The sequence below is a fragment of the Mandrillus leucophaeus genome, unplaced genomic scaffold (genome assembly GCF_000951045.1).
Source record: "Mandrillus leucophaeus isolate KB7577 unplaced genomic scaffold, Mleu.le_1.0 Scaffold123, whole genome shotgun sequence".
Classification (NCBI taxonomy): domain Eukaryota; kingdom Metazoa; phylum Chordata; class Mammalia; order Primates; family Cercopithecidae; genus Mandrillus; species Mandrillus leucophaeus.
The window spans coordinates 3,267,580-3,294,642 of NW_012100654.1; the positions used below are offsets into that span (position 1 = coordinate 3,267,580).

At 45.3% G+C, this 27,063-nt stretch overlaps 1 protein-coding gene across 1 annotated transcript in view; it reads left to right on the top strand.

The window, feature by feature from the left end:
- The first annotated feature begins 3,218 nt into the window (after positions 1-3,218).
- Positions 3,219-27,063, top strand: part of MYLK (myosin light chain kinase) — a 226,897-nt gene continuing 203,052 nt past the window's right edge. The window contains exon 1 of the mRNA XM_011971548.1: positions 3,219-3,306. Coding sequence (XP_011826938.1) covers positions 3,280-3,306 — 27 coding nt within the window. The 5' untranslated portion in view covers positions 3,219-3,279. The remainder of the gene's footprint in view (positions 3,307-27,063) is intronic.

Below are 27,063 nucleotides of genomic sequence, written 5' to 3' on the forward strand. Positions count from 1 at the left end.
AGCAAACTATCGCAAGGACAGAAAACCAAACACCGCATGTTCTCACTCATAGGTGGGAACTGAACAATGAGAACACTTGGACACAGGAAGGGGAACATCACACACCGGGGCCTGTTGTGGGGTGGGGGTATGGGGGACGAATAGCATTAGGAGATATACCTAATGTAAATGATGAGTTAATGGGTGTAGCACACCAACATGGCACATGGATACATATGTAACAAACCTGCACATTGTGCACATGTACCCTAGAACTTACAGATAATTAAAAAAAAACTATTAAAAAAATTACCTGTCCAGACCTTTGCTTTAGATCCCTGCAAAAATCCCAAGTCATATTTTATTATTTTCCTTTTTATCAAAGATTGATATTTAAAAGTTACCAAACTCTGAGGCTGGGCGCAGTAGCTCACGCCTGTAATCCCAGTACTTTGGGAGGCTGAGGCATGTGGATCACTTGAGGTCGGGAGTTCAAGACCAGCCTAGCCAACATGGTGAAACTCCATCTCTACTAAAAATACAAAAATTAGCAGGACATGGTGGCATGCACCTATAATCCCAACTACTTGGGAGGCTGAGGCACAGGAATCACTTGAACATGGGAGGCAGATGTTGCAGCCAGCTGAGATTGCGCCACTGCAGACCCCAGCCTGGGCAACAGAGCAAGACCCTGTCTCCAAAAAACAAGAAACAAAGAAGAAACAGTAATGAAACACCGAATGTTTCCTTTTGAAAACCCTGTTGGTAGAATTGTCCATTGTGTTGTTCAGTCCTCTCTCTGGAGAGAGACCTTTTGGAGATTAGCACTGAAGGGCCCTGTTACCTGATGAAGTGGCTTCGTGTCCTCATCCAACAAGGAGAATTGTGTGACCTGTCCTGTTTCCTTTTTTGCCACGAGTGTCAGGGAACTTGGGGATAGATGTAATGCTTGATAGGGTTGTAAAATTAGCTTAGAAAATCATTTTGCCTGTATTATCAGTTTTTATATAGTTTTAATTTTTAAATAATTAACAGCTCTATATTTTGTTTTCTTGTGAGTGGCTTCTAATTATTTGAGAAGCAGGAGAGTATTAAGTGTCTGTGGTGCAGGTGAGTTGTGAAATAATAGCCAGATGTGGCCTAATCAGCTGGGCAAAAGAATGGAAATGACAGATCACCCAAGGCCTCCCGTGTACATGGGGCAGGGTAGTGAACTGAGGATAGGAAGAGCAGCAGGTTTCGAGGCTCCTCTGGCTGGTAGAAAGTGGAAGGGGGCTGGTGAGAATGAAGGGCCAGGTGTGCTCACTGGAGGTGGGGTCGAGGTTAGGGAACTAAGAAGCGAGAGGTATCCCTAAACCCTCACCAGAGATGGATATCTATTGAGGAGGTGGCAGCAGATGTCCTGAGCTTGACTTTTCTCTTCAAGGTCAAGAGAAGTCCTGCTGGGATTGCCTGGCTTAGCTTATGAGACATGGAAACCATTCCTTATAGGAACACCTGTTCTGCTTTAGCTGTCATTTGGTCCTGTGGCCAAACAGATTACAGGGAGCAACTGTGTGCGGACAAGGCTGGCACTCTTGAAATGAACTTTCTGCTGACACGTCCTGTCCAGGTGGAAAAGAGCACCTGGCTATGGGACTGTAATGGGGTGGGAATTCCACCTCATCCTGCCCCTTCTTTGAGAGCCCAGTCTCTCCCATTTCCTTTTCAAAGTGTCCCTCAAAGTGTCAGGGGAAGCCACCACCCTAAACTCAGGGTTTCCACCCTCTCTGTTTCCTTTGTGATTTATTAAGGGATTATGTAAGGACTTTTTCAGTCTGGAAGTCCCCTGCTGAAATGCTGTCTTAGTCTGTGCTGCTATGACAAAATACCTGAGGCTGGGTGATCTACAAATAGTAGAATTTTTTCCTCACAGTTCTGGAAAATGGAAGTCCAAGATCAAGATGCCAGCAGATTTGGTGTCTTGTGAGGGCTGTTTTCTGCTTCCAAGATGGTGCCAAGTTGCTTTGTCCTCACTTGGCAGAAAGCAGAAGAGCAAAAAAGGGCCAGCCAGTTCGCTCCAGCCCCTTTATAAGGTTGCTGATCGTATTCTCAAGGGCTCTGCCCTCCTGACTTAATCACACCCAAAGGTCCTACCTCCTAATACTGTTGCTTCAGGGATTAAGATTCAACTTAAATTTTGGGAGGGAACAGAAAACATTCAAAAACAGCAAATGCCATTGTGACGGCTTGATTTCCTTTGGATTTTCAAACTGTCCTTTTCACATTAACACACCATCTGGAAGGGTAGCTTATAAAGGGCCCTGAAATAAGTTATTTGTCCCTCTGAGGAAATGGAATTGCTACTTATTGTAGGTATTTGTTTCCCTCTTAAAAAGTGAGATTTGCCTTCAGAGGAAAACAAAAGTTTCTGAAGGGAAGAGAAGGGGGAACTTCAGGAGCCTGGGCCAGGCTGAGTGGGGGGTCCCGTGTTCTGCCTTGGTGTGGGTGCTGGGGAAACAAAGCATATCGGCCCAGCCCGGGGACAGTGAAGGTAGGAGAGACGCTCCTCTAGAAGCACATCCTCTCCCAGGGTGTCGGTGTTTTTTCTTTCCGGCCCTGTCAGCCCTTTCTTCCCCTGGCCATGTCACTAAAGCCAGATCTCTGATAGCCAGGAACCAGCTCCCTCCAGAACTCCCCAACAGCCACCTGCCTGCACTGCCTTTCACCTGCAGGAAGGCAGCTCCCATGGCCTTCCTCCCTCACCCCTGCCAGGGCCTCTCCCTAGACCCTGCAGCCTACCCTGAGTACCACCCTCATGGTTCCACATCTGTCCTCTGTGGGGGAAGAAAGCACCTCGTTCTGGTTCTCCTTGTAACTATTGTTCCTGAACTCTAAATGTATAACCCCCCACACGGTAATAAAAGCCACCCATCGTCACTGTTGGGACGCTTCCCTGTTTCTACATAGCCTGTCCCAGAGTGATGTACTCCTCCCAGCCGCTCCCACATCCCTTTTGCGTGTCTGTCTCTGATTTGGCTTTCCTTTCCTCCTTCCCACCCACCCAGGTGGCTCCCGAATCAGCTGCCTCTGCTGCAGTTCAGAGCAACTTCAGGAGCTTCCCAGCTGAGAGCTTCAGGACGCCTTTCCTGTCCCCCTGGCCCAGTTGCCACAACAAACAACAGAGAAGACGGTGGTGAGTGAGCAGAGTTTACATTATGCTGTTGACCATTCCTCCTCAGTCCCCCCTGGGGAGGCTGCAGAGAGGGGAGCTGTGTGTCTTTCTAGGTGCCCAGAAGAGACTGCTGCCCCCAAGGTGAGATGGCACCTGGCCAGCTGCCCAGGCAGGTAGGAGTGAAGGCAGCGTGCTGCAGCATTGTCTGTTGATCTTGGCTTAGCTGGTCAGAATTCTTGAACTGGCGAAGGTGGTGGGAATCATCATTGGAACTAGCCAGGAAACAAGAATAAGGGCCTGTGGGATGCCATGGCTGCTGCTAGAAACTGTTCACACTGCGCACTGTGGTACTCCATCCTTCCAAGCTGGCTGAAAACTTTCTCCTCCTGCTGCTCCAGGAGGCTGCTCTGACTAGCTCTGGTTGTGATTTCTCCTTTGACTCCATGGTTCCTTGGCAAGCAGGCGTTGTTGGGGATGGAACACAGGTGGAACTTGGTGTTACCTGGACTCATAACCATAGCTAGTTCTGTGGGACCGAGCAGCTTCCAGAGCACTGCCCACAACCTGGTCACCTGCACTCTGGTGAGAAATCCCGTGTGATAATAGGTGTAGAGTGAGCCTGTTTAACAAAGACAGTGCCTTCTTTGGGCAGCTATACAATAGAAAATATTTTAAATAATATTCCAAAAGTGTGGGTGATCATTTGGGATTTCATATGTGTACTTTGGGGTTTGGGGGTTTCCACTGCTTTCTGCAGCTCTAGCAGTGAGGAAGGTGGTTTCCTGCTGCTACCCTTGACCCCCTCCTTAGGGTCTAACTACTACAGTACTTCAGGGGTCCTCAGCTAACATCAGCCTGGGGTGAGGGTGTCTGTTAACTCTCAGTGCAGAGGAGGCTGGCAGGGTCAAAACCAATACCAGTGAAGCAAAGAAAGTGAGAAGGTTGGTGGGTGGTGGAAGTGGGGAGGCGTGAATTAATAACAGGAAGTGTGGCCTGTGATTTCAAAAAAATAATACTGATTATTTCCCCTATGGTGCTAAACCTGCTTTGAACTATGACCCCATCATTGACTTGAGAGAACAGCTTCTTAGACTACTTTGAAAGGCATATTGAAGTATGTAGGGCCTGCTCTTTTGTTAAGGAAATAAATCCCATAACATCAAAGGAATTTTTTAAAAAGTGACTATGAGGTTGGACTCTAAAATGGCTGATAAAGGGAAAAGCAGTGTCCTACTACTGCCTGAAAGAAAACACAGCACATATGGCTGAGATGGGGCTTTATTTTAGGATTTGTGGGAGGCTGGACCAAAGTGAACACTGAACATATGAGCAAGGCGTCCTTTAAAAGAAAGCCTTAAGGCTTTTCACACTGTGAAGCACCATAGGTAGAAGATCAAAGGATGCAAAAAATAATGCAAGTCCCTTCATTTTAAAGGCACATCTGCCTGGCCAGAAGTCAGGATGAAAGTTGTGCCCCTGGTACTGGTGAGTGGTCTATGCCAGAAGCCCTCTTCGTTTAGTCACCTACTTTATGCTGTGACAAGGACGTTTGCAATGAGGAAAAGAAGTAAATAAAAATGAGACAAAACTTCAGTTTTAAAGCCTAGGGGCTCATGACACCATAGGACTCACCCAGTATTCCTTTCTTCGCATCATTGGGGCCATTTGAGCAAAGCTCTCGAGACACATCTGGTCAGTGCAAAGGCAGTCGAGAACTCATGCCCTTCTCTGTGAGTCCCTTAAAGTCTAAGCCAATGGCACACTCATAGGTAATACAGGACTCCTTAGCAAGATGCAAACATTTTAAAAAATTTACTAATAATAGTTGTACGTATTCATGGAGTACATAGTGATGTTTTGATACAATTAATATATGGTGATCAGATCCAGGCAATTAGCATATCCATCTTTGCAAACATTTATCATTTCTTTATGTTTGAAACATTCAATATCCTCCTTCTACCTATTTGAAACTATGTATTATTGTTAACTATAGTCATCCTACCATGGTATAGAACAGTAGAACTTATTCTTTCTATCTAGCTGTAATTTTATATCCTTTAGCAAATCTCTCCCTATCCCTCCCTTCCTGCTACCCTTCCCAGCCTCTAGTATCCTCTGTTCTACTATTTTACTTCTTAGAGATCAACATTTTTTAGCTTTCACATATGAATGAGAACACACCATGTCTAACTTTCTGTTCCTGGCTTATCTCACTTAATATAATGTCCTCCAGTTCTATCCGTGTTGCCGCAAATGGCAGGATTCATTCTTTTTTATGGTTAAATAGTATTCCATTGTGTATCTATACCACATTTTATTTATCCATTCATCTTCTGTTGGATACCTACATTGATCCCGTATCTTGGCTATATGTAAATAGTGCTGTGGTAGACATGGGGATACAGACGTCTCTTTGATATGATTTCCTTTTTTCCTTTGGATAAATTCCCAATAGTAGAATTGCTGGATCATATGGTTGTTCTATTTTTAGTTTTGGAAGAACCTCTATACTGGTTTCCATAGTTGCTATACTAGTTTACATTCCCACCAAGAGTATATGAGATTCCTTTTCTCCTCATCCTTGCCAGCATTTGTTGTTTGTCTTTTTGAAAATAGCCATTCTAACTGGGATAAGCTGATACCTCATTGTGGCTTTGATTTGTATTTCCCTGATGATTAGTGATGTTGGGCATTTTTCCATATATTTGTTGGCAATTTATATTTCTTCTTTTAAGAAATGTCTGTTCATATAATTTGATCATTTTCTAATTAGATTGTTTTTCTGCTGTTGAATTGAATTCCTTGCATATTCTGGATATTAATTCCCTGTCAGGTGAGTAGTTTGCAAATATTTTCTCCCATCCTGTAGGTTTTTTCACTATTTGTTTTCTTTGCTTGCTTTGCCATGCAGAAACATTTTCATTTGCTATCATACTATTTGTCTATTTTTGCTTTTGTTCCCTGTGCTTTTGAGGTCTTATTCATAAAATATTTTCCCAGACCAGTGTTCTGAGGCATTTTCCTTATGTTATCTTCTAGTAATTTTATCATTTCAGGTCTTACATTTAGGTCTTTGATCCATTTTGAATTGATTTTTGTATAGGATGAGAGGTGGGGGGTCTAGTTTTGTTCTTCTGCCTATGGATATCCAGTTTTCCCAGCACCATCTATTCAAGAGAGTATCCATTTCACAAAGAATATTCCTGGTACCTTTGTCAAAAATCAATTGGCTGTACCTGTGTGGATTAATTTCTGGGTTCTCTATTTGTTCTGTTGGTCTATGTGTCTGTTTTTATGCTAATACCATGCTGTTTGGGTTACTAGAGCTTTACAGTATATTTTGAGGTCTGGTAGTGTGATACCCCCAGCTGTGTCATTTTTGGTCAGGACTGCTTTGGGTATTTAGGGCCTTTCATTGTTCCATATAAAATTTAGGAATTTTTTTTCTTTTTCTGTGAAGAATTTCATTGGTATTCTGATAGGAATTGCATCCAATCTGTAGATTGCTTTGGATAGTATTGTCGTTTTAACAATATTAATTCTTCTGATCCATGGGCATAGGATGCCTTTCCACTTGTTTGTATCCTCTTCAGTCTCTTTCATCAGTGTTTTGTAGTTTTCCTTGTAGAGGTCTTTCACCTCCTTGGTTAAATTTATTCTTATTTGTTAGTAGCTATTGTAAATGGGATTGCCTTCTTGATTTCTTTTCAGCTAGTTTGTTGCTTGTGTGTAGAAATGCTACTCATTTTTGTATATTAATTTTATATCCTGTAACTTTACTAAATTTGTTTATCGGTTCTAAGTTTTTTGGTAGAGTCTTTATATATATATATGGTGGTTATCATCTTTTCATTTCCAGATGTAAGAATCCCTTGAGCATTTCTTGTAGGGCCAGTTTAGTGGTGATGAATTCCTTTACTTTTTGCTTGTCTGTGAAATATTTTATTTCTTCTTCATTTGTGAAGGTTAGCTTTGCTGGGTATAATATTCTTAGCTGACAGGGTTTTTCCCTTCTTTCTTTCAATACTTTAAATTCTATTCTTTCCTGGCCTGTAAGATTCCTTTTGAGAAATCTCCTGTTAGTCTAATAGAGATGCCCTTATATGTAACTTAGTGCTTTTCTCTTGATGCTTTTAAAATTCTATCTTTGTCTCTGACTTTTGACAATTTGATTATAATGTGCCTTAGTGAGGACCTGTTTGGGTTTAATCTATTTGGGGTTCTTTGAGCTTTCTAGACCTGAATGTCCATCTCTCTCCTAAGACTTAGGAAGTTTTCTGCTAATTTTTATTTCATTCGTTGATTTCCTTTTAGTTCTTTGTAAATGATATCCATCTCTTTGTTGAATTTCTCATTCAAATCTTGAATTGTTTTCCTGATTTTATCAGATTATCTCACTGATTTTCCTTAAGATTATTATTTTGAATTGTTTTTCTGGCATTTCATATATTTCCTTATGATTGGAGTCTGTTACTGGAGAATTACTGTTTTTCTTGGGAGGTAACATGTTTTCTGTTTTTTTCATGGTTGTGTTTCTATATTGATTTCCATGCATGTGGTGGAAAAGTTGCCTCTTCCAATTTTATGAAGTAGGATTGTAGAGAAAAACTTTTTTATATGATGTTTCTTGTGATGTCGGTTCAGTGGGGTGCATTTGCCTGGGTTCTAGGTTGATGCATTAGTATAGTCTCTGTGTAGTTTCTTCACCTGTGATCCACACTAGTGGTATTTGTGATTTCTCAGTGGCCTAGGTTGAAAGAGTTTGTGGTGACAGTGGTGTGGCTTTACCAGGCTGGGCTTGCTGGGTTTGCTGGGCTCTTTCTAAGGTTGGAGGATATAAATGTAAATGATGGATTGACCAAATTTGGGTCTAGCTTGCTGGGTTTGGGGTCCCAGGGCTGTTATTCTGGCCAGGAACATGAGCATGCAGATGTTTGGCCAACCTAGTGTGTCTGTCAGGAGTGATCTGTGGGGCTGTTTATCAGACTCAGGACAGGATGCTGACAGAAGGCTACTTGGCTGAACTCAGGTCGTGTTTGCTGGGGACTACCTACAGGTCTGTTTCTCATGCTTGTGACACAGCCACATGGTTGCTTGGTTGGCTGGGGGGCATGTCTACTAGGGATGGTCCATGGGGCTGTTTCTTCATCTCAGGACATGGGCTTATAGCTGCTCAACCAGCCTGGTGATGTGTCTGCCAGGGGCAGCCCATGCAGCTGCTTTTTAGGCCCAGGATGCAGGCGCAAGGTTGCTCAACTGGTGTGGGGGCATGCCTGCCAGAGGTGGCCCACAGGGCTATATCTCAGGCTGGGACATGGACAGACAGCTGCTCAGCCAGCCTGGGAGAATATCTGCTGGGGATGGTCCACAGCGTTGTTTCTTAGGTTTGGGACACAGGTGCAAAGCTGCTCAGCTGGCATAAGGGCATGCCTGCCAGGGATGCCCTGTGGGTTTCTCAGGACTTTTTTGGGGGTTAGGGGTGGTACAGGGCCACTAGGCAGGCCAGGAACATGCCTGTAAGCGGGGGATACTATTATGGAGCTGTTTCTCAGGTCCTGAGTGTGGGTGCATAGCCACTTTGCTGGTGCAGGGGCATATCAACTGCTTGGAGGCTCAGGGGTCTCTCATATTTAGAGGAGGGCATGCAACCATTTGGCTGGCTCAAGGGTAGGTTTGCTCCAGTCAGAACTGACAGATTGGTCCTCTGGCTGGAGGTGCAATGGCAGGGGTTGGTTTCCCTGCTATGCAGGATCAGAGTCACAGCTGATCTTGGGCCCAATCTCCATGCAACTGAGGTTGTGGCATACAGCCACCCATGTGAGCTTGGTGTAAGGAAGATGGAGCTCCAGTGCTGGGAGGTGCCATAGTTACCAGCCTCCAGAGCAGGATTCAATCCAGAGGTGGCTCAGGTCTCAAGATTGTGCCTTGCTGCAGCAGCTTGGTTCACAAGGGGTGGGAGAGATGGGAAGTGCATACCTTGTGCTCCTAATTCAGGGCAATGTGACTGTGTGAATTCCAGTGTGTCTCCAAACTGGGCCCAGGACTTGTGAGGACTGTGGGATTCTCCTGTTGTAAGGACTGTAGGTGTTTGCAATGCCGATGGGGACTGGTGGGGATCTTCTGCTTACCTTTTCCTTGCAACAAGAAGTCTCTCCTGACTCCAGACAAATCCAATCTTAGCAGGAAAGATAGAGCTGCAGAGGTTGGGTGGCTCCATGCTGCCCTCCTGGATTTCCAATCACCACAGGTGTGTCTCCATGCCCTGCTACATTCTAACACTCTCCCTACCAACATTTCTCGATAGATGTTTCAAAAGGGCAAGTAACCTGTAGTTTCCTCTATATGTATTTTCAGAGATGTCAGTGGAAGATCTTTTGTCTGAATTCCATGTCTTTTTTTTTTTTTTTTGAGACAGGGTGTTTCTTTGTTGCCCAGGTTGGAGTACAGTGGCATAATTATAGCTCACTGCAGCCTCAACCTCTCAGGCTTAAACAATCCTCCTGCCTCAGCCTTCTGAGTAGCTGGGACTATAGGTGCACACCACCATATCCAGCTTTTAAATTCGTTGTAGAGATGGTGTCTTGCTGTGTTATCAGGGCTGGTCTCAAACTCCTGGGCTCAAGCAATCCTCCCACCCCAGCCTCTCAAAGTGCTGGAATTACGGGCGTGAGCCACCGAACCCAGGCTTATGAATTCCATGTTTTTAATGAAGATGATCATTCTGCTTTTGATATAATAACTTTGAACAATGAATTGTGATATATATCATATCAAATTATATTTGCATATGCTTCATTATCATTTTTCTTTTTTTAATGAAAGCACATGTATTTTAGAGAGCTCTATATTGCTTGATATATAACTTGTAGTTAAATTGGGGTTTGATCATGTTTCTTTAAAAGGTGGGCATTAGGACCTTGATCAATAGCATAACCATCTCTTATGTTATTGTTTCTGTGAAAAATTCAGTCCCCTTCCCCAGAAAAGAATGTAACTCTCATCAGTGTGGCTAACGTGACATGACATTCTACCAGGCATGACTTTCATTCATTCAACAGCCTCCTTGAATGATGAGTGAGGCAAAGTCCCTGCTCTCATGTAATTTTCATTCTAGTAGAACAGGAAGACAGTAACATCCAGCGGTGACTTTAAAGTACAGTAAGAGCCAGACTCAGCGGCTCACACCTGTAATCCCAGCACTTTGAGAGGCCAAGGTGGATGGATCACCTACAAGTGGAGGGAGAGGAGTGAGGGATGAATTCTGGGCCTGAGCACTTGGGTGGACAGTGGAGCCTTTTGCCTGGATGGGAAATGCTGTGAGAAGAGCACATTTGGCTGGAGAAAATGGAGAGGTCCTGTATGTCTTGTTAGATAAAGCAGTCGAGAGCTGGAGTAGACAGTGAGATGTCAAATTCTGGAGATCAGTGGAGAGGGTGGGATAAAAAATGTGTGTGGAGATCACCAGCCTCTAGATGGTATATAAAACCACACAACTGGATTTGATCACCTCAGGAGTGAGCATGTCAGTCATTTAGAGACCGGGAAAAGGAAGTAGGAAGAAAAACAGGAGAGCATGGCATTCCAGAAACCAAGGGAAGAAAGTCTATCAAGAAGCAGGGGTGGTGATTGACTGTTAGTGCAGCCACGAGGTATTTAAACCCATTATCACACAAGGAATAATGCTCTCTTGGTGCTTTCCTGCTTTCATATGTGCTCGTGGGCCTCATCTTCCCCCATTAAACTGGAAACTCATTGAAGCCAGGGATGATTTCTTTCTTCTGTTTGCACTCAGAGCCACTCAAAGCTGTGCCTTAACTGCCTCACCCCAAAAGCTCTTCAGTGTGAGGTTGAGGCCTGAAGTGACGTTTCCTGAGGAAAATCTACTTTTGGAGTTGTGTATTGGGGGGTGTGGGGACAGTGATGACAAGGAAGGTCCAGGACTAGTCCTTTCCTAGGCAGAAGAGGCTACTGATGTCCCAACTCTGAGTAGGAGGGTTGGGTGGCAGAGGAGAAGACAGATGGAAGGAGTAGGACAGATGCACAAACGTGTCAGATTCTTGACATCAGAAACTGTCAGCCCCACAAATGTGGTCATAGGACTTCAGCCTGACAAAGCAGGGACACTGAGGGGTCATGATGGACTCTTTGCCTGCTGATTGATACAGCAGTAGGATTCTTTGTTATACTCTGTAAAGTACACGTGACTCCCTGCTGCGGCTGAAGAAGGATGGAGGAGTCCCTCATGGCTTCCCTTAAAGATTTCTTACTCAGAACTACCAGTTTAGGTTCTTACAAAAGCTAGAGAATCCAGATAGTACCTGTGTCTGGGGAGTAATTCTATGGGCTGTGCTCTGGGACAGCAGTGGCCTCTTCTCTTGACCAGGTTTCATTTCTCTGTATTGATGGGGAGTACCCAGGCCTGAGGGTCTGGCCATTTTTGACTAGAGGCAGTATCTGTAGTGGAATAGCCTGAAGACACTGTCTCAGCCTCTTTTATGCTGCTATAAAAGAATATCACAAACCAGGTAATTTGTGAAGAATAGAGACTTATTTCTTACAGTTCTGGAGGCTGGGAAGTTCAAGTTCAAGGGCTGTCTTCTTGCTGGGGCCTTCTTGCTGTGTCATCCCATGGTGTAAGGTAGAAGGACAAGAGAGAATAAGAGAGCAAGAGCGGGGTTGGACTTTTTTTTAAATAACAAACCCACTCCTACAATGATGAACCCATTCCTGAAATAACTGATCAATCTATTAATGAGAACAAAGCCGTCATTCCTTAATCAGCTCTTAAAGGTCCACCTCTCAAAACTGTTGCAGTGGGAGTCAAGTTTCCAAAACATGAATTTTGGGTGACACATTCAAACCACAGCAACCCCCTACAGGGTTGGACAAATTGGGAGTTAATCTATATAGGTAAAGGGATGGATTTTCTGGCAACTGGGAGATTGCAATGAGGTTTGGATCTTGTCCTGTCTCTTCCATAAACATAGTGAAAGCAGATGACCCATAGTATCATAGGAAAGCATAAGAGTAGTTTCTGGTTGGGGCACTTGTGAACACTTTGACAAGATGGAAAGCCGTCTTGGGGGAGGCAGGACCAGCAGTTGAGCCCCTACAACACAAAGGAGACCCTGGATGTGGGATGCGGGTGGACCCCTAGCCCTGCAGAGTTTAAGCTGGTAGGAGGCCTGCAGACCACGGGTTCATCCTCTGGAGTTTTTCTTGGAACTTATTACTAAATGTTTCCAGATAATCCCTGATCATGGGGCCTGATAAAATTCATGCTTACTGCTAAAACTATGTTAAGATAAAAGTTGTTTTTATTCATTTGCTATCTATTAAAACCATCACAGACTAATTATTTTTCAAAAGAAAGAAAACTATGCCACAGTTCTGCAAGTAACTTATGACCAGATGTTGAGGTCTTGGGATACCCTGCCCTGCTTAAAAAATATTGTAAGAGCTCTTTAGACGGTAAAATCTAAAAATAAAACCCAAAATATAAAAAAAGATGAATAATAGCAAAGCATGATAGTTCAAGAGTTTTGTTGACTTATTTATTTTTTATTTATTTTTAAAAGCATCATAAGTTATAATTTAATACCAGTTGCTGAGACTTAGATATACCCAATTTTGTAGTGGGGAGGGAGGGTAATTATAGAAAGCAAGAGAGAAAACTTTGAAAATCACTGGTAGCTCAGCCGGGCGTGGTGGCTCACGCCTGTAATCCCAGGATTTTGGGAGGCCGAGGTGGGTGGATCACTTGAGTTCGGGAGTTCAAGACCAGCCTGGTTGGTTGACATGGTGAAACCCTGTCCCTACTAAAAATACAAAAAAAAGAATAGCCAGGTGTGGTGGTGCACACTTGTAATCCCTGTTACTTGGGGAACTGAGACAAGAGAATCGCCTGAACCTGGGAGGCAGAGGTTGCAGTGAGCCGAGATCGCACTACTACACTCCAACCTGGGCAACAGAGTGAGACTTCGTCAGAAAGAAAAGAACGAGAGAGGGAGGGAGGGAGGCAGGCAGGCAGGCAGGCAGGCAGGAAGGAAGGAAGGAAGGAAGGAAGGAAGGAAGGAGGGAAATCGCTGGTAGCTTAGCGGAATAGTCAGTGGGTATCTGCAAGCTAGACTTTATCATGCACACAAATCCTCGATCTGAAAATGAGCGGCAGTGGAAGTAGTGGTGGTGGTAGGAGGCGGGAGTGAAGATCATGTCCCATTAGTTTAGGGTATCTGAAAAAGACATGGAGCCACTGACTACTTCTGTATCTACCAGTTTTCCACTCAGCTGTCTGAGGTGAGTAGAAATTGTATTAGGCATTTCCATAACCTTATCCTTAACTGTGTTCCCTCCTTTTCTTAGTGCCTGAGGCAGTATCTGTGCTTCCCTGCTCCTATTCATACAACCATGTTCCCAGATCCTGGCTTGATGTGGGTTAGTTAGCTGTTCTAGGCCAGATTTCTCAGATTTCTGTTCTTACCTCTTCTGCCCAACTACAACAGCTGGTGGTTGCAGTAGCTGGCCTTCGCCTGAGCCACACCCTCAGGTCATGCATCCCCACCTTTTACAGGCAGGGTGGTTAGCGTGAGAGTCCTGCTCTGTGCTCTCAGTGAAGAATGAGGGGAGAGGAGAACAGCACCTTAGGATGATGGTAGAACTTTCAGTTCTCTTGACAACAAATTAAATGAAGGCATACGCTCTCCATGAGTTTTATGCAGTACAGACCTGGTGTCTGATGCTACAGTTAAGAGACTAGATTTAGAAGGATGGTGGTGCACCAGGTTTGGTGGGAGGAATGAATGGGATGTAAGGAGAGGTGATGGTCTGTGCATCTCAGACAAAAGGGTTTAAAAAGGGGAGTCTTCAAATTCAAAAGAATGCCCCCCTGGGAAAAAAAAGGAGCCTCAGAAATATCTCAAATGCACAGAAATTTGAGTTAGAATCCAGAAGATGAAAATCAACATGAATAATACGAAAATAAATAAGGAAGCATTCTTTACTTAAAAATTTTAAAAAGTCAGCTAAATGTTGGCAGGATGTGAAGGGGTAGATGACATTTTAAGATAAAGACTATGGGAAAGGAGTTTATTTTGCCACTATCTTTCCTATAGACTTTTGCTAATAACTGTGAAGGGTCTTAGATTTCACATACTTTCAAGTGAAGGAGTTAACCTGCCACAGTTTCATACATGCTGGCAGAAGATGAGACTTATAGGTTAGAGATAAGGGACTTTGTGATTCACAACAATAACAGTAATCAGAATATCAGCATTTTCCTGTACTGGTTCTTTGAGCTCCAACCTCCACAGGTTGACACCAAGAGGGCCAGGTGATACCTGCACACACAGTGGAGAGAAGTCCTGAGCCTAGGGAACTTGAGAGTTCTGTAATGAACAGTAAGTGTGCCTGCACTTTGCTCCATCCTGAGGGAAACTCTCTCTCTCTTTGAAGGCTATTTGCTATGCAGATCTTCTTGAAAAGATACTCAGGAACAAAGGCAGTCAGTACCTCTGCTTGCAAGATGTGCAAAACTGTGAGAGACATGAAGAATGGTCTCCCAACTGCTGCATCAATAAAAAGGTAGAGGAAGCTAACGTTTATTGCATCCTTGCCATGCACCAAGCACTGACCAGGAGACTTCTCATTTCTTGCCTCATCAGAGTTCCAAAGCAGTCTTGCCCAGCAGTGGTGCTGTTGTTGTTTGATCGATAAGGAAGCTGGTGAGTCAGGGAACTGGAATATCTAGGTGGAGGACTTGTGTATGTATTATGTACTTCTTATATGCTAAGCATTGTGCTGAGAAGTAGCTAAAACTTAATTAGGTGCTTATCAGGTGCCAAGCACAGTTCTAAGAGCTCTCCATGAATTGATTGATTTAATTCACCACAACTAAGATTATCAGGCGCTGCTGAGGAAACCGAGGCACAGTGGGTGATGGAACTGAGATTCAAATCTGCACATTTAACCACTGTGTGGCTGTGAGTTGTGGGTTTTTGTTTTTGTTTTTGGTTTTTTTTTTTTGAGAGAGGGTCTGGCTCTGTTGCTCAGGCTGGAGTGCAGAGGTGCCATCTCGGCTCACTGCAACCTCTGCCTTCTGGACTCAAGCAGTCCTCCTTCCTCAGCTTCCTGAGTAGCGGGGACCATAGGCATGTGCCACCATACCCAGCTAATTTTTGTGTTTTTTGTAGAGTTGGGTTTTGCTGTGTTGCCCAGACTGGTCTCGACCTCCTGGGCTCAAGTGGTCCACTTGCCTTGGCCTCCCAGAGTGCTAGGATTACAGGCACCCTGTGGTTGTGTTCTTTCTTCATTCCTCAGAGTCATAGCAAGAGGGTCAGAGTGAAACTAATGTGTGCCCCGAGGAAGTGGATGTATTTGAAAACTGCCAAGTAGAAACAGTTGAAGTGGGATTGAGTGTGTTTAATCTGCAGAAGAATAAAGGATAAGTTATGCCTGTCTTCAAACATTTGTAGGTATGTCTTATAGACAAGGAGAGTTCACTCTGTGTGACTGTAGGAGGCAGAATTGGGTCTATTTAGGGGGAGGCATATCATGGCTCAGCAAAAATCATTTCTTGAATAATACAGTGCCCCCTGACATCATATGGGAATGGGCTACCTGTGAGGGTGGCAACTCAGTGGTTACCTTTCAGAGATGTGCTGTCTGGGCTCTGTCAAGGTCCTCACAATAAGCCCCTCTGCTACAGGAGCTGGGCAATGGAAAAGGACGGCCCTAATGAGGTTCTCTAGACCATTCCTAAGAGAGCTGACCCTGCTAACAGTGACCTGAACTCTTTCCCCTGTCATGCCTCCCTGTCCCTTCTTGGAGCCTCAGGCCTCAGATCTGTTGGACATGCACAGAGATGGTTTCTGCATGTGTGAGGAGGGTGTCTTACCTCTTGGGAATCCAGGACCACCCTAAGGATCTGGAGGAGTTAGTGCTGCAGCTCCTCGCACTCTCAGGCCTGCTCTGTCTCACAAGGGGATCCACTAGGATCTGGACTAAGTCCTGCCTCAAACCCTGCCGGGTTTGGTTCCTTACCTGCTATCAGCCTGTAATCACAGCCCCATGGCTCAGCTATACCCTGGCAAATCTTGTCGCACACATCAGGTCCACTGTTGCCCAGTTTGGGACAGAATGAGATTCCTCTGCTGGGTAGGAGGTGGAATGAGCAGATCTCCATGGTCTTAACTGTATCTGTGGTTCTGTGATTCACTCTTTCCTTGTCAAATAGCCCAAGCTTTAAAAAGCAAGTGGGAACAGGTGGTTGGGCCAGTGCTGCTCTGTGATGACCTGGCTATGGCACCCTGGCAACTCCCCTGGTGTAGCTGTAGGCCTGGGCTGAGCAGATCTGATCCAGATGCAGGCCCAGAGAGGAACCCTGGGCAGGTAGGGAAAGGAATTTGGGGAGATGGTGAGAAATAGGAGTGGTGGCAACTGGCTTCACAGTATATGTTCCACTCTGCTAGAAACGGCCTCTGCTGGGGGCTAAAAACTCCCCAGAAGTAGTCTTAATTAGTGTGTGGACATCTTTAAAAGAATTTAATTTTCATCAAAGGATTTCAAAGAGTGATGCTTAGCCCAGTGTAAAGAGCATAGTCAAGATCTGATCCTGAAATAATGTCTCTGCTATCCTAGATGTCAGGAGAAACTAAAAATATCCTCATCAGTCTTAGGAATTCTTGGTTTATTGAACCCATCTCTTTTCCCTCTGAGCATCCTTCCAGAAAGTGAGAGAGTGAGGAAGTGAGCCAAGAAGCTTTAATTACTCAATCTGCTGACATTATTTTATCTACGCCACTGATATTAAATCTGCAAAGCATTCCACTTAAATCTCAGTGCTAAGAGCAGCCTTTACAAACTTGGGCCTTTGTCCTTCTGCTGGCTGTGGCCCATGCTCTGTTTCCCACCCTACCTCACCCTCCCTCAGACTTCTTAAATTCCGAGGCTCTCTGTGGCACTGGAAATGATCTGTCTGTGGAATGTCCATACTTCAGGAAAGTCCCCGATCTGTGTGTGTTTATTCCCCAATTCTGCTCTCCCCAACTCAGCCTGGCTGTTTGTGGTTGAATTCTGGCACATGCCCATCATTACGGAAACCTGGATTTGGCAGGGATATTGTACCATGTTTCTATTATTGGCATCTTTGGAGAAGGAAGAGAAAGTCTGTCTAGTTTTTTCCCTCTCTTTTACGTACAAATGAAAATTTATTTCTTATGTTATTAACTTTTCTGGTCAACCAGTCAGATACATCTTCAATTTCAGGTTGGTTCCCTGGAGTGTGGAAGTTTTCTCCTGGTTTAATGTTGACTCTGTTGTCTAATAGCTGGTTCATTTAGCACCTGATTGGTGCTATGGTTATAGCTGCAACAGGCCGCATTTAAGGAGGGCTTCCAGGGAACCAGCACTGTGCTGAGGACTTCAATCCTCATGACCTCTGAGACAAGTGCTGTTACCATCTTGCCCCCATTATAGGGAGGACATGAGCTGAAAGAAGTCCAATAACTTGCTGAAGGTCTTGCAGCAGAGCTGGGGCTAGAAGCCAGGCAGTGTGGTGCCAGAGCTGGCTGACCTCAACGCCTACTTCTTGCTTCCATGCATGCATACATATGCCATACATACATGTGGGAGACCCATAGGATGTATGCCATCAATACATACTGCTGTGCATACCAGTGCTCCCACCATCCTCCCAGGAAGTGTTGGTATCATTATAAAACCCTGTCCTCAGCAAGTGTGTGTTAAGAACTTAGTGTGTGCAGATCCAAAGATGTACAAACCCAGGTCCTGCTCATAGGCATTGCAGCTGGGGAGACAAGGCCTTAATCTGCAGAGTCTGAGCTGGGCTGGGCAGGGGAAGCGTTGTCAGTTTTGTTCACTGCTATGTCTCCAGGGACTGTTATAGCACCTGGCAGGTAGTATGCTCTCAGAAACATGTGATGAAGGAACAAACTTCTAATTAAACAAATCCGTTTACATTTTTACAAATAAATGAAAGAACACGTGAATTTCTAAGAAGTATGAAGGACATAAACTGAGATTAGAGGACAGATTAAATTATGTACATTAAGCTGTATAAAAAGCTCCCCATGTTGTCCTCATTTTTCTTACTTTTCATAGATTGGTGGGCACAATGTCATGGACGGGGTGCTTGTGGACCCATGTCATAAATAGGGCTTTCGATGCTCTTAGATCCTGCTGGGTGGGGAGGGCTTAGAGAAGAGATGGACCTTGAGGTTGGAGTAGGACTCAGCTGGGTGGAAAAGAACGTGGGAGGCATTCCAGAGCTGCCCTCACTGGCAGGATTATACTGGAGAGGGCAGAAGCCTCATGTTTTGCTTGATAACAGTTGTTTTGAACTTCATGACTTCTCGAAGTTTGGATCCTTTTCTGTCTTACTCAATACTTGCCTCACTTCCCAAGCCTAACCTAACTTGGTTGGGTATCTAAGTGTACATCCCTTCAAACCATGTAGGAATCCCTGGACCTCATCCTTGCCTGAATTCTGGCACCAGATCAAGAAGAACAAGCTTGAACAGAGGCTGAGGCAGGAGAGTAAAATACTGGAGAGCCACAAGTCCGCACCAGGCAAGTTGACAGGAATCAAGAGGACCTGGATGGAAGAGCCATAAAATCCCACGTACTCTGACTCAGTAATTGAAGTTCTCAAAATGTATCTTGGGGAAATAATCTAAAGGATTATTATGGAAATAAAGGGGCCAGGTACAGTGGCTCATACCTGTAATCCCAGCACTTTGGGAGGCCAAGGTGGGTGGATCACCTGAGGTCAGGAGTTCAAGACCAGCCTGACCAACAAGGTGAAACCCCGTCTCTAGTAAAAATACAAAAATTAGCTGGGCATGGTGTCAGATGCCTGTAGTCCTAGCTATTCGGGGGGCTGAGACAGGAGAATTGCTTGAACCTGGGAGGTGGAGGTTGCAGTGAGCCGAGATTGCGCCATTGTACTCCAGCCTGGGCAACAGAATGAGACTCCATCTCAAAAAAAAAAAAAAAAAAAGAAAGAAAGAAAAAGAAATAAAGGATAAGTTTATGTCCATTAAACTGTTTGTTTTAATGAAATTGGAAGCAAACTAAATGGCAACTAACAGAGGCATCATTAAGTTTTGGCTTATCTACTTGCTGGAATATGATGCAGTCACTGAAAATAAGATTTATGAAGAGTGTTCCATGTCTGAGGAAAAGCATGAAAAATGAAGGCAATGATCATTTGTATATATAATTTTATTTTTAAAAGTATATACATAGAAAAATATTCGAAAAATATTACAGAAAATGATAGTATTTATATTGGGGGAAAAGTCATTTGTAATCCTGCTTACAACCAAACTTTTAGCCAATATTGTTTATTTGTTTATGATTGACAAACGACGATGGGACAAGGGAACTGAGGTGAGTTCAACATTCCTGTAAAGAGTCAGAAACGAAGACACTGTCGGTCTAGCAAAGGAGTAAGGACAGCTATGACAACCTGTCCAAAATAACCTGGAGTGTGAAATAACAGGTTCCTGGACAGAGGGCACATGAAGCCCGAGCTTGGCCGGAATAGGGTGAATGTGGCCAGGGAAGACACCTTTGTCTTTTGTTTTTCTAGAGGCTTGGTGTCTGTAACCAAATTTATCCCTGAGGCTGAGACACAGGAACAGGGCCCATGAGTCAGTGTTTCTGCGGCAGCCTTCTGGGTCGGTGCCCACACAGGCAGGGCAGGCATCAAATTTGACACAGCTGCGTGGGGAAGACATCTTTGAAGTCATGTCTTGTGTCGGGAGACATGGGAGAGATTAAGGTAGAGGTGGCCATATGTATACCCTGGCTCCCCTAAATAGTCCCAGCATGAGTATTCAAAGAGCCCTTTCCGTTCTCAAGAATCCTCATTTGGATAATATGTTATGTGATCACCCTAATTATTGAAAAGGAGGTTGGAGGACATTCTGGGTTGATGACAATTGCTCTGCTGGTTGCCTCTAGTGCTTAAGAGACCATGAATTGTCCGGGTGTGGTGGCTTATGCCTGTAATCCCAGCACTTCGGGAGGCTGAGGCGGGCAGATCGCTTGAGGTTGGGAGTTCGAGACCAGCCTGGCCAACATGGTGAAACCCCGTCTCTACTAAAAATACAAAAAGTAGCCAGGCATGGTGGCACACGTCTGTAATCTCAGCAACTTGGGAGGCTGAGGCAGGAGAATCACTTGAACCCAGGAGGTGGAGGCTGCAGTGAGCCGAGATCACGCCATTGCACTCCAGCCTGGACAACAGAGCGAGACTCCTTCAAAAAAAAAAAAAAAAAAAAGAGAGACAGTGAATTAAAATTCCCTGATGCAGAGGTGGGCCCAGCCTGATTGAGAAGTGGCCCAGGTGTTATAGATGAATATGGCTCTGCTATCCTGATTAAGATAACCAAGGTAATTATTCCCAAGCTGCCCCAGCATGTGGCTATAATTCATATTTAACTTTGACCGAAGAGCTCCTTTTCCCCTTGCAGTCTTGCTCCCCCATCCTGCAAACCTGGTATATGACCATTAAAATCTCAATAAGCAGAAGCTTAAGTAAGGGTATATAATTTGCCAACTGAACCTTTCCCTATTTGCAACCTTTTAGCATTAGCAAGTTATTGACTTTTCACGAAAAAGTGCTGGTATGGCTAGTGCAAAAATCAGTTCAAATGGTAGAGGGTGATAACTTTAAGCAGATAGGGACTTGGCCTGAGTGAGCTTTGTTTACTTCCTCCTGTCTGCTCTTTCTTCTATCGGCTGTCAAGGCAGGCTTTTTGGGAACCCCATTACTGAGCAGACTGCCAAGTTGATGATCAGTGATCCAGCCTGGGAGCCAAGACTAGGTTCATCTTGCAAGAAAAGTGGGGTGGGATTGTGGAGAAGGCCCCCTCCCCTGTGCCCACAGGAGGATTGGTGTGACCCTGAGTACCCCAATATGCCTGGCTGGACATCTTGGGAGCACTGGGAAACAGGAGGTAAAGACCTTCATGCAGTATCTCCTCACGGCCTCAGCTCAGCGGGGCCCCCAGTCAACGGAGAAGCCGTGACAGGCACAGCTGACTGGACATGTGAACAAACAGATTAACAGTTCAGGGACTGCCAAAGTAAAGAAACATCTAGATCTTTCGTAGATGTTTTGTTTGGTTGATTGGTTGAGGGGCACAGGTGACAAGTGTTGGGGCAAACTCTGGCTTTTCCTGTACTTAAGCAAGAAATCAACTTTTGGCACCTGGACACTATTTTAAGTCTCTAGTTAAGAGATAAGGGGAAACCACCATCTCACTCAAGAGACAACGCTCTGCTTTGGAGGCCAGGCTAGATATGGAATTGGCCGGAATCTGCCGAGATCTGTGGAGAGGACACCTGAGCAAGCATGGGCTAATGTTAAACCATAGCTTCCTAGAGAGGTTGGGTGGGGAAACCTGACTTTCAAAGGGGGAGAAAGTACCACTGCAAAGGCTTAAACTGAAACAGGTGTAAGCAAGATGGTTCTGACCTCCCCTCATTTGGTTTAAGCATACATCACAAGGACCAGGTGCTGTCAATAATGAATTCAGTTTTTCTCTTGGGCCCAGAAACAGAGAGGGATGAAGCCATTAAGGCGATGGAACCCAGCCCTGACTAATAGGTATGAGGGGGAACAGAACTGGGGGCAAGAGTTCTTCAGTGTGGGCGTCCTGAATCTGCAGCTGACTCTGAGAAGTCCCAGGGGTCTGCTTTCTCTAAGAACAGTTCCATATTAGGTAATGACAAAAAAACCAGAGTGAGATTAAAAATGGATTCTTTTTATTGAGCGTTAATGATAAAAGCTCCAGGTTCTAATGATAAAAGCGTTCTGTTCAATGTTATATAACTGTTAGAAATGGGGGTTAGTAATTAGAAGTGAATTGTTAATTTAATAGATATGTTTTTATAGAAAAATGATGTAAATAAGTACGTGAAATACTGCTTTCTGGCCTGATCAATCACAGCTGAAGGGGCCTAGCTGTCTGGCTGCTGTGTCCACCAGGTAGAAGCTTACCTAAGTTGCTTGAAAGAAAATGTTCTGGCACTAGAATTGCCGTTTCAAAGCTTTGCAGGGATGGTAAACAACATACTGCTCTTCAGAGCACTATACCAATCTTATTATTGTTGGTGAGAGAGAGCATCTAACACTCAATAAATGCTGGGCACTCTAGGCTGAATGCTAAAAAATGAACTGCTGCCTTTGTTTAGCACAGCATCTCCAGCAGGATGCAGAATTTCAAGTTCAGGAGTAGACAAGCATGAAGGGTTTTAGGGTCTTTGAACAGGCCAATGCCCCATTAGCTTTTTAATTTTCCATCCCACTTTCCTGGCTCCTGCGGCTCTATTTTTCTCTTCGATAAACTGTTTTCTCCAATAGGATTCCAAATCCCCTATTGGAAGTTGAGCCCCATATCCTCAAGGCTCGTGCTCCCTGAGCCAGGTATGAGTGCAGCTAATAGCTGGTGGCGGTCCATTGATCTCCCTGTTGGCCCTGCATCTGCCTGTACTTCCCCCTTGCGGCTGATGGAGGATCCTGTGTGGAAGGGCTCCCTCACCCCAAGTGCAAATGGCTCCCTGTTTCATAGAGGGTTGACAGGGGACACACTTTCTCCTCTCCGCTGGGAACCACCTGAGCTGACACCTCTGAACAGAAGTTCCTCTTTGTGTTCCTGCTGATGGGCTGTGCTCTCAGCTGGTCATTGGTTTTCTCCGTGCCTTCTCCAGGTGCCCAGAGGTCACCATTTTCTTTCTAGTTAGCCCCACTCTAGAAGAGATTTAGGGCTGGGAGAAGAGGAGAAACATATGTTAGCCTCATTAACATCTTTGGTGAAGTATGAGGAGAAAGAGGTAGCCATGATTGGTAGAAAAATGAGACTGTTAAGGGAGAAAAGTATGTCTGTTAAAAGTATGACTGATATCTGTTATCACCCATCATTGCAGATGGTAAAAATCAGTTGTTCTCAGCAACATCACTGACTGCCCTGCTGAGACCCTGGAACTGGAGGGTGTCCTTTGGGAGACAGGCAGGGCATGATGTGGAAGGGCCAATGTGAGTCACATGAGGACAACCGAGGGTCTGACTGGACTCCCGGCCAGTCCTGCCACAGGCATTGCAGGCAGCTGGTGCTTGAGTGGGCTCACCTGCCTACCTGAGGAGCATGACAGGGAAGGTGAGAAGCGTCCTGAGCCTGTTGGGGGGACTGTTCATCTAAAAGAGACACAACTGGAATCCCCATTGGCAGAGCCAGGGCCAGGCTTAGAGCATCAGGTCAAGACTGTGTGGACTTCAGTCAGCTCAGCTTTAAAGAGCTGTGGCTAGAGGAGAGACTCCAGCAATCTGCAGACCAGCTCAGGGGAGTGAGGGGCTGAGTGGCAAGGAAACGGGCAGGTGACCACGAGCTCCTTGCTCTCTTCTTGTCTGCCTCTTCTCCAATAGGCTGAGGGTTCCTGAGATCCGGGGCCTCCTCAGAGCCATAGTGAGGAATGTGCCCCTTCCAAGGCTGCTCCCTGAGTCTGTCTTCCCTAACTTCTCTAACTCCTTCGCTCTTCTCCCTGTATTGCTGTGATTCCTGCCTCCCAGCTGGCTGGGATGGAGCCGGACTTGGTCCCTGCTGAATCTCAGAATCTAGATTGGAGCAGCAGTTGCTCAAATATTCAATGAATACTTGAAGGCAATGACAGAGAAGGTGAGAAGTGTCCTGAGCCTGTTGAGGGGACTGTTCATCTAGAGGAGACACAACTGGCATCCCCATTGGCAGAGCCAGGGCCGGGCTTAGAGCTGGCTTACATTTCCTCATTTTGTATTCCATTGAGCGCCAGAAATGAAGCTGAGAGGGCTGAACCCTGACACAGTGGGCCAGCCCAAGCCCATTGGGGCCCAGAAAGGCCCAGGCTCAGCAGATGCCAGCTCCAGACCCAGGGCCGCCCTGCTCACCCATGGCCCACAGGGGGATGCAGATTGAACTCTTCATTCCAGAGAGTGGCCACCTCGATTAGGAAGGGAAGCAGGGGCAGGGGAGGAGAGAGAAATCACAAGGAGACTATGGGAACCACGGGAAACATGACCATTCTGTCCTGAGGTCTGGGGGTAGGGCCTATGTCCGTGTTTCACCTGCAGCGCTTATGTCATTGTATTGGGAGGAGGTTGTTGAAGCCCTCACCTTATTTCTAGTCCTAGCAGGCACTGTGGGCACTCAGTAAATACACAGTGATAGATATGTGGACAGATGATGAGTTCTGAGCCTTAGACCCTTGTTCTTCCTGCTCTGCTGAAAGCACAAACCTGATAAAGCTTGAGAACCGTGATCAGGTAAACTGTTCGAAATAGTCAGGAGAGTCCCATCTTCTCAATCCTTTTGTCCAGCTGTGGGGTAGGCCTTTTAGACAAACAACAGTGGCCTAAGAAGTTGGAATATGGAAGAGATTCCTATATATAAGAACCGCAGGAAATAATGAACTTCTGGAATTTCCTTGCTGAGAGGGCTGTGTGTTGTGGCTGTGGCATTTGGCTACTGCGTGTATGTCCTATTTCCTGTAATACAAGGCTTAGCTCATCACTAGCAGACTGACAAGCTAGTCTCAGAAGCAGGGCAACTGGGATTGTCAAATGGGTTTCCTTGGCGTACTCCATCCTGCTTACTGGTGAGAGGTTTAGGATAGTGTGAGCTGCTGTCTGCAGAGCAGAGTGTGCGAGTGGCCTTGCAGGTACTGGAGCTCACAGAGAGACTGCCAGGATGTGCATCTAAGATTATATGTTTAAAGGTCTTCTTTTTTTCTTTCTTTTTTTTTTGAAATGAAGTTTCACTCTTGTTGCCCCGGCTGGAGTGCAATGGCATGATCTTGGCTCACTGCAACCTCCACCTCCTGGGTTCAAGCGATTCTCCTGCCTCAGCCTCCCAAGTAGCTGGGATTACAGGTGCCCGCCACCACACCCAGCTAACTTTTTGTATTTTTAGTACAGATGGGGTTTCACCATGTTGGCCAGCCTAGTGTTGAACTCCTGACCTCAAGTGATCCGCCCACTTTGGCCTCCCAAAGTGCTGGGATTACAGTTGTGAGCCACCATGCCTGGCCTGTTTAGAGGTCTTATAACCCCAGAGAGGTTAGGATACTCCCTCAGGGCCTCACTGTTAGGATACCCTGTCCCTGAAATTTTGTGGTCTTCAGTCAGTTTCTTCTCTGTAGGCTTGCTTTGGTTCTCTTATCTATAGACTGAGAAGGTGAGCCAGGGGCTCTCTGAGTTCTGTGATTGTGTGCAATGTAGCAGCAGAGCCAGGACAGGACACCAGGACCTTTGAACTCCAATCCACTCCCGGGTCTTCCCTGTGGCATCTCTAACAATGTGGCCTTGTCACCAAGGGTCTGAACCTTGGAATCAGAGACCTCAGTTCAAATCCAGCTGATAATAAGTAGCCATTACTTATTAGCTTAGAGAACTTTGGCTACTATTACTCAACTTCTGCGTCCTTCCTTTATCTTTAAGATGAAAGTAATACAGTATGTATCTTATAGAATTACTTTGAAAATTAAAGTAAACTTAGATAAAGCCCTCAGTACAGTACCTGGTCCTCAATAGGCATTCAATAAATGGGTTGTTTGTATTAGTGACAGTTGGTATGTGGTTCAGTCACTGCACTTGTCTGGAGCTTAGGTTTCCTTTCTGTGACTGGACCAGTGCTTCTCTGACTTAGCCATCCCTGAGGACAGTCGAGAAAGAGCTTGTATTCTAGGATTAGGGGCTTGAAGTGTAGCCTGTAGCAGCTTACAGAAAGCCTGGCATTTATTTGAACTCCTATTTATTTGTAAAATCTACTTACAGTTGGTATCTTATACAATGATCTGAATTTTTTGGTTGTAATATAAAAATGCTTCTCCCAAATCTTTGAGTGAAGTTGATGTTTTCAGGGTGAGGTAGCCTCAAATATCCCAAAGAGCACACAGCCACACCCCTCTGGGCTGGAGGTAGGATTGAAAGTAGTTTCAAAGGTCCCTTCCAGCTCTGAAATTCCAGGCACCTAGAGTAAATGAGTCTCATCCTCAAAGGACCTAAGGTTGGTACCAAAGAATTCTAAAGGAACCTGAGAAACGGGATCCCTCTGCCCTGTCCCTGGTGAGAATGGACAGGGCTGGGTGGAAGTGGAACTACCAGAAACGGGGAGAGACACAGCCCTCTGCAGTGAAGGGTGAAGGAGGCTGGAGGAGGAACCGGGCTGTGTCTGGGCCTGACTGTCAGCCCTTGGGCTGATGACCCTGGCAGGGTTGGCTTGGCAGCTCTCCACCTCCCCAGGTAATTTCCAGGAAACACTAAGCCATTGTTTCTCACCCACAGCTGGAGGCTGTCTGGGGAGGAGCCCTCCTATCTCAGGAGGGCAGCGAGGGCAGGGGGTGAACTGCATGTGGAAACATAGAGCTTGTCACACTGCCAAGGCCTCCTGGCCGTTCTGATACAGCACCTAAGGCTGGGGGTCTGGGCTTGTGCCCAGCTAGTGGGAGGAGAGAGTTGAGGGAGTCTGGAGAAGGGCAGCAAGTTTTTGGAGAGAACACAGAGATTTCTGGCCTGAGAATGGGAACAATGTTTAACCACACTCTGGGAACCTCTGTGTGTGGGGACAGGCTATCTGCTGATGGTGGTGTCAGCCTTGCACACATTTGCCAGTATGCATGGCCTCTTCCTCAGGCATGAGGGATTCAAATGAAGTCACTCTGTTTGGTTAGGACAAATGTAAGGGTTTTCCTGGGCAAGGGATTGATGACTTGGTCAAATTTATACCCAGCAGATGTCATAGCAATAAAAATCTAAGGGGATAGCAATACATTTGTTACACTGGACATTTCCTGTTTTATAAGGTATTTGTTATAATAAGATTTAACATGACTTTTTTTTTTTTTTTTGTGGAGGGCGGGGATGGAGTTTC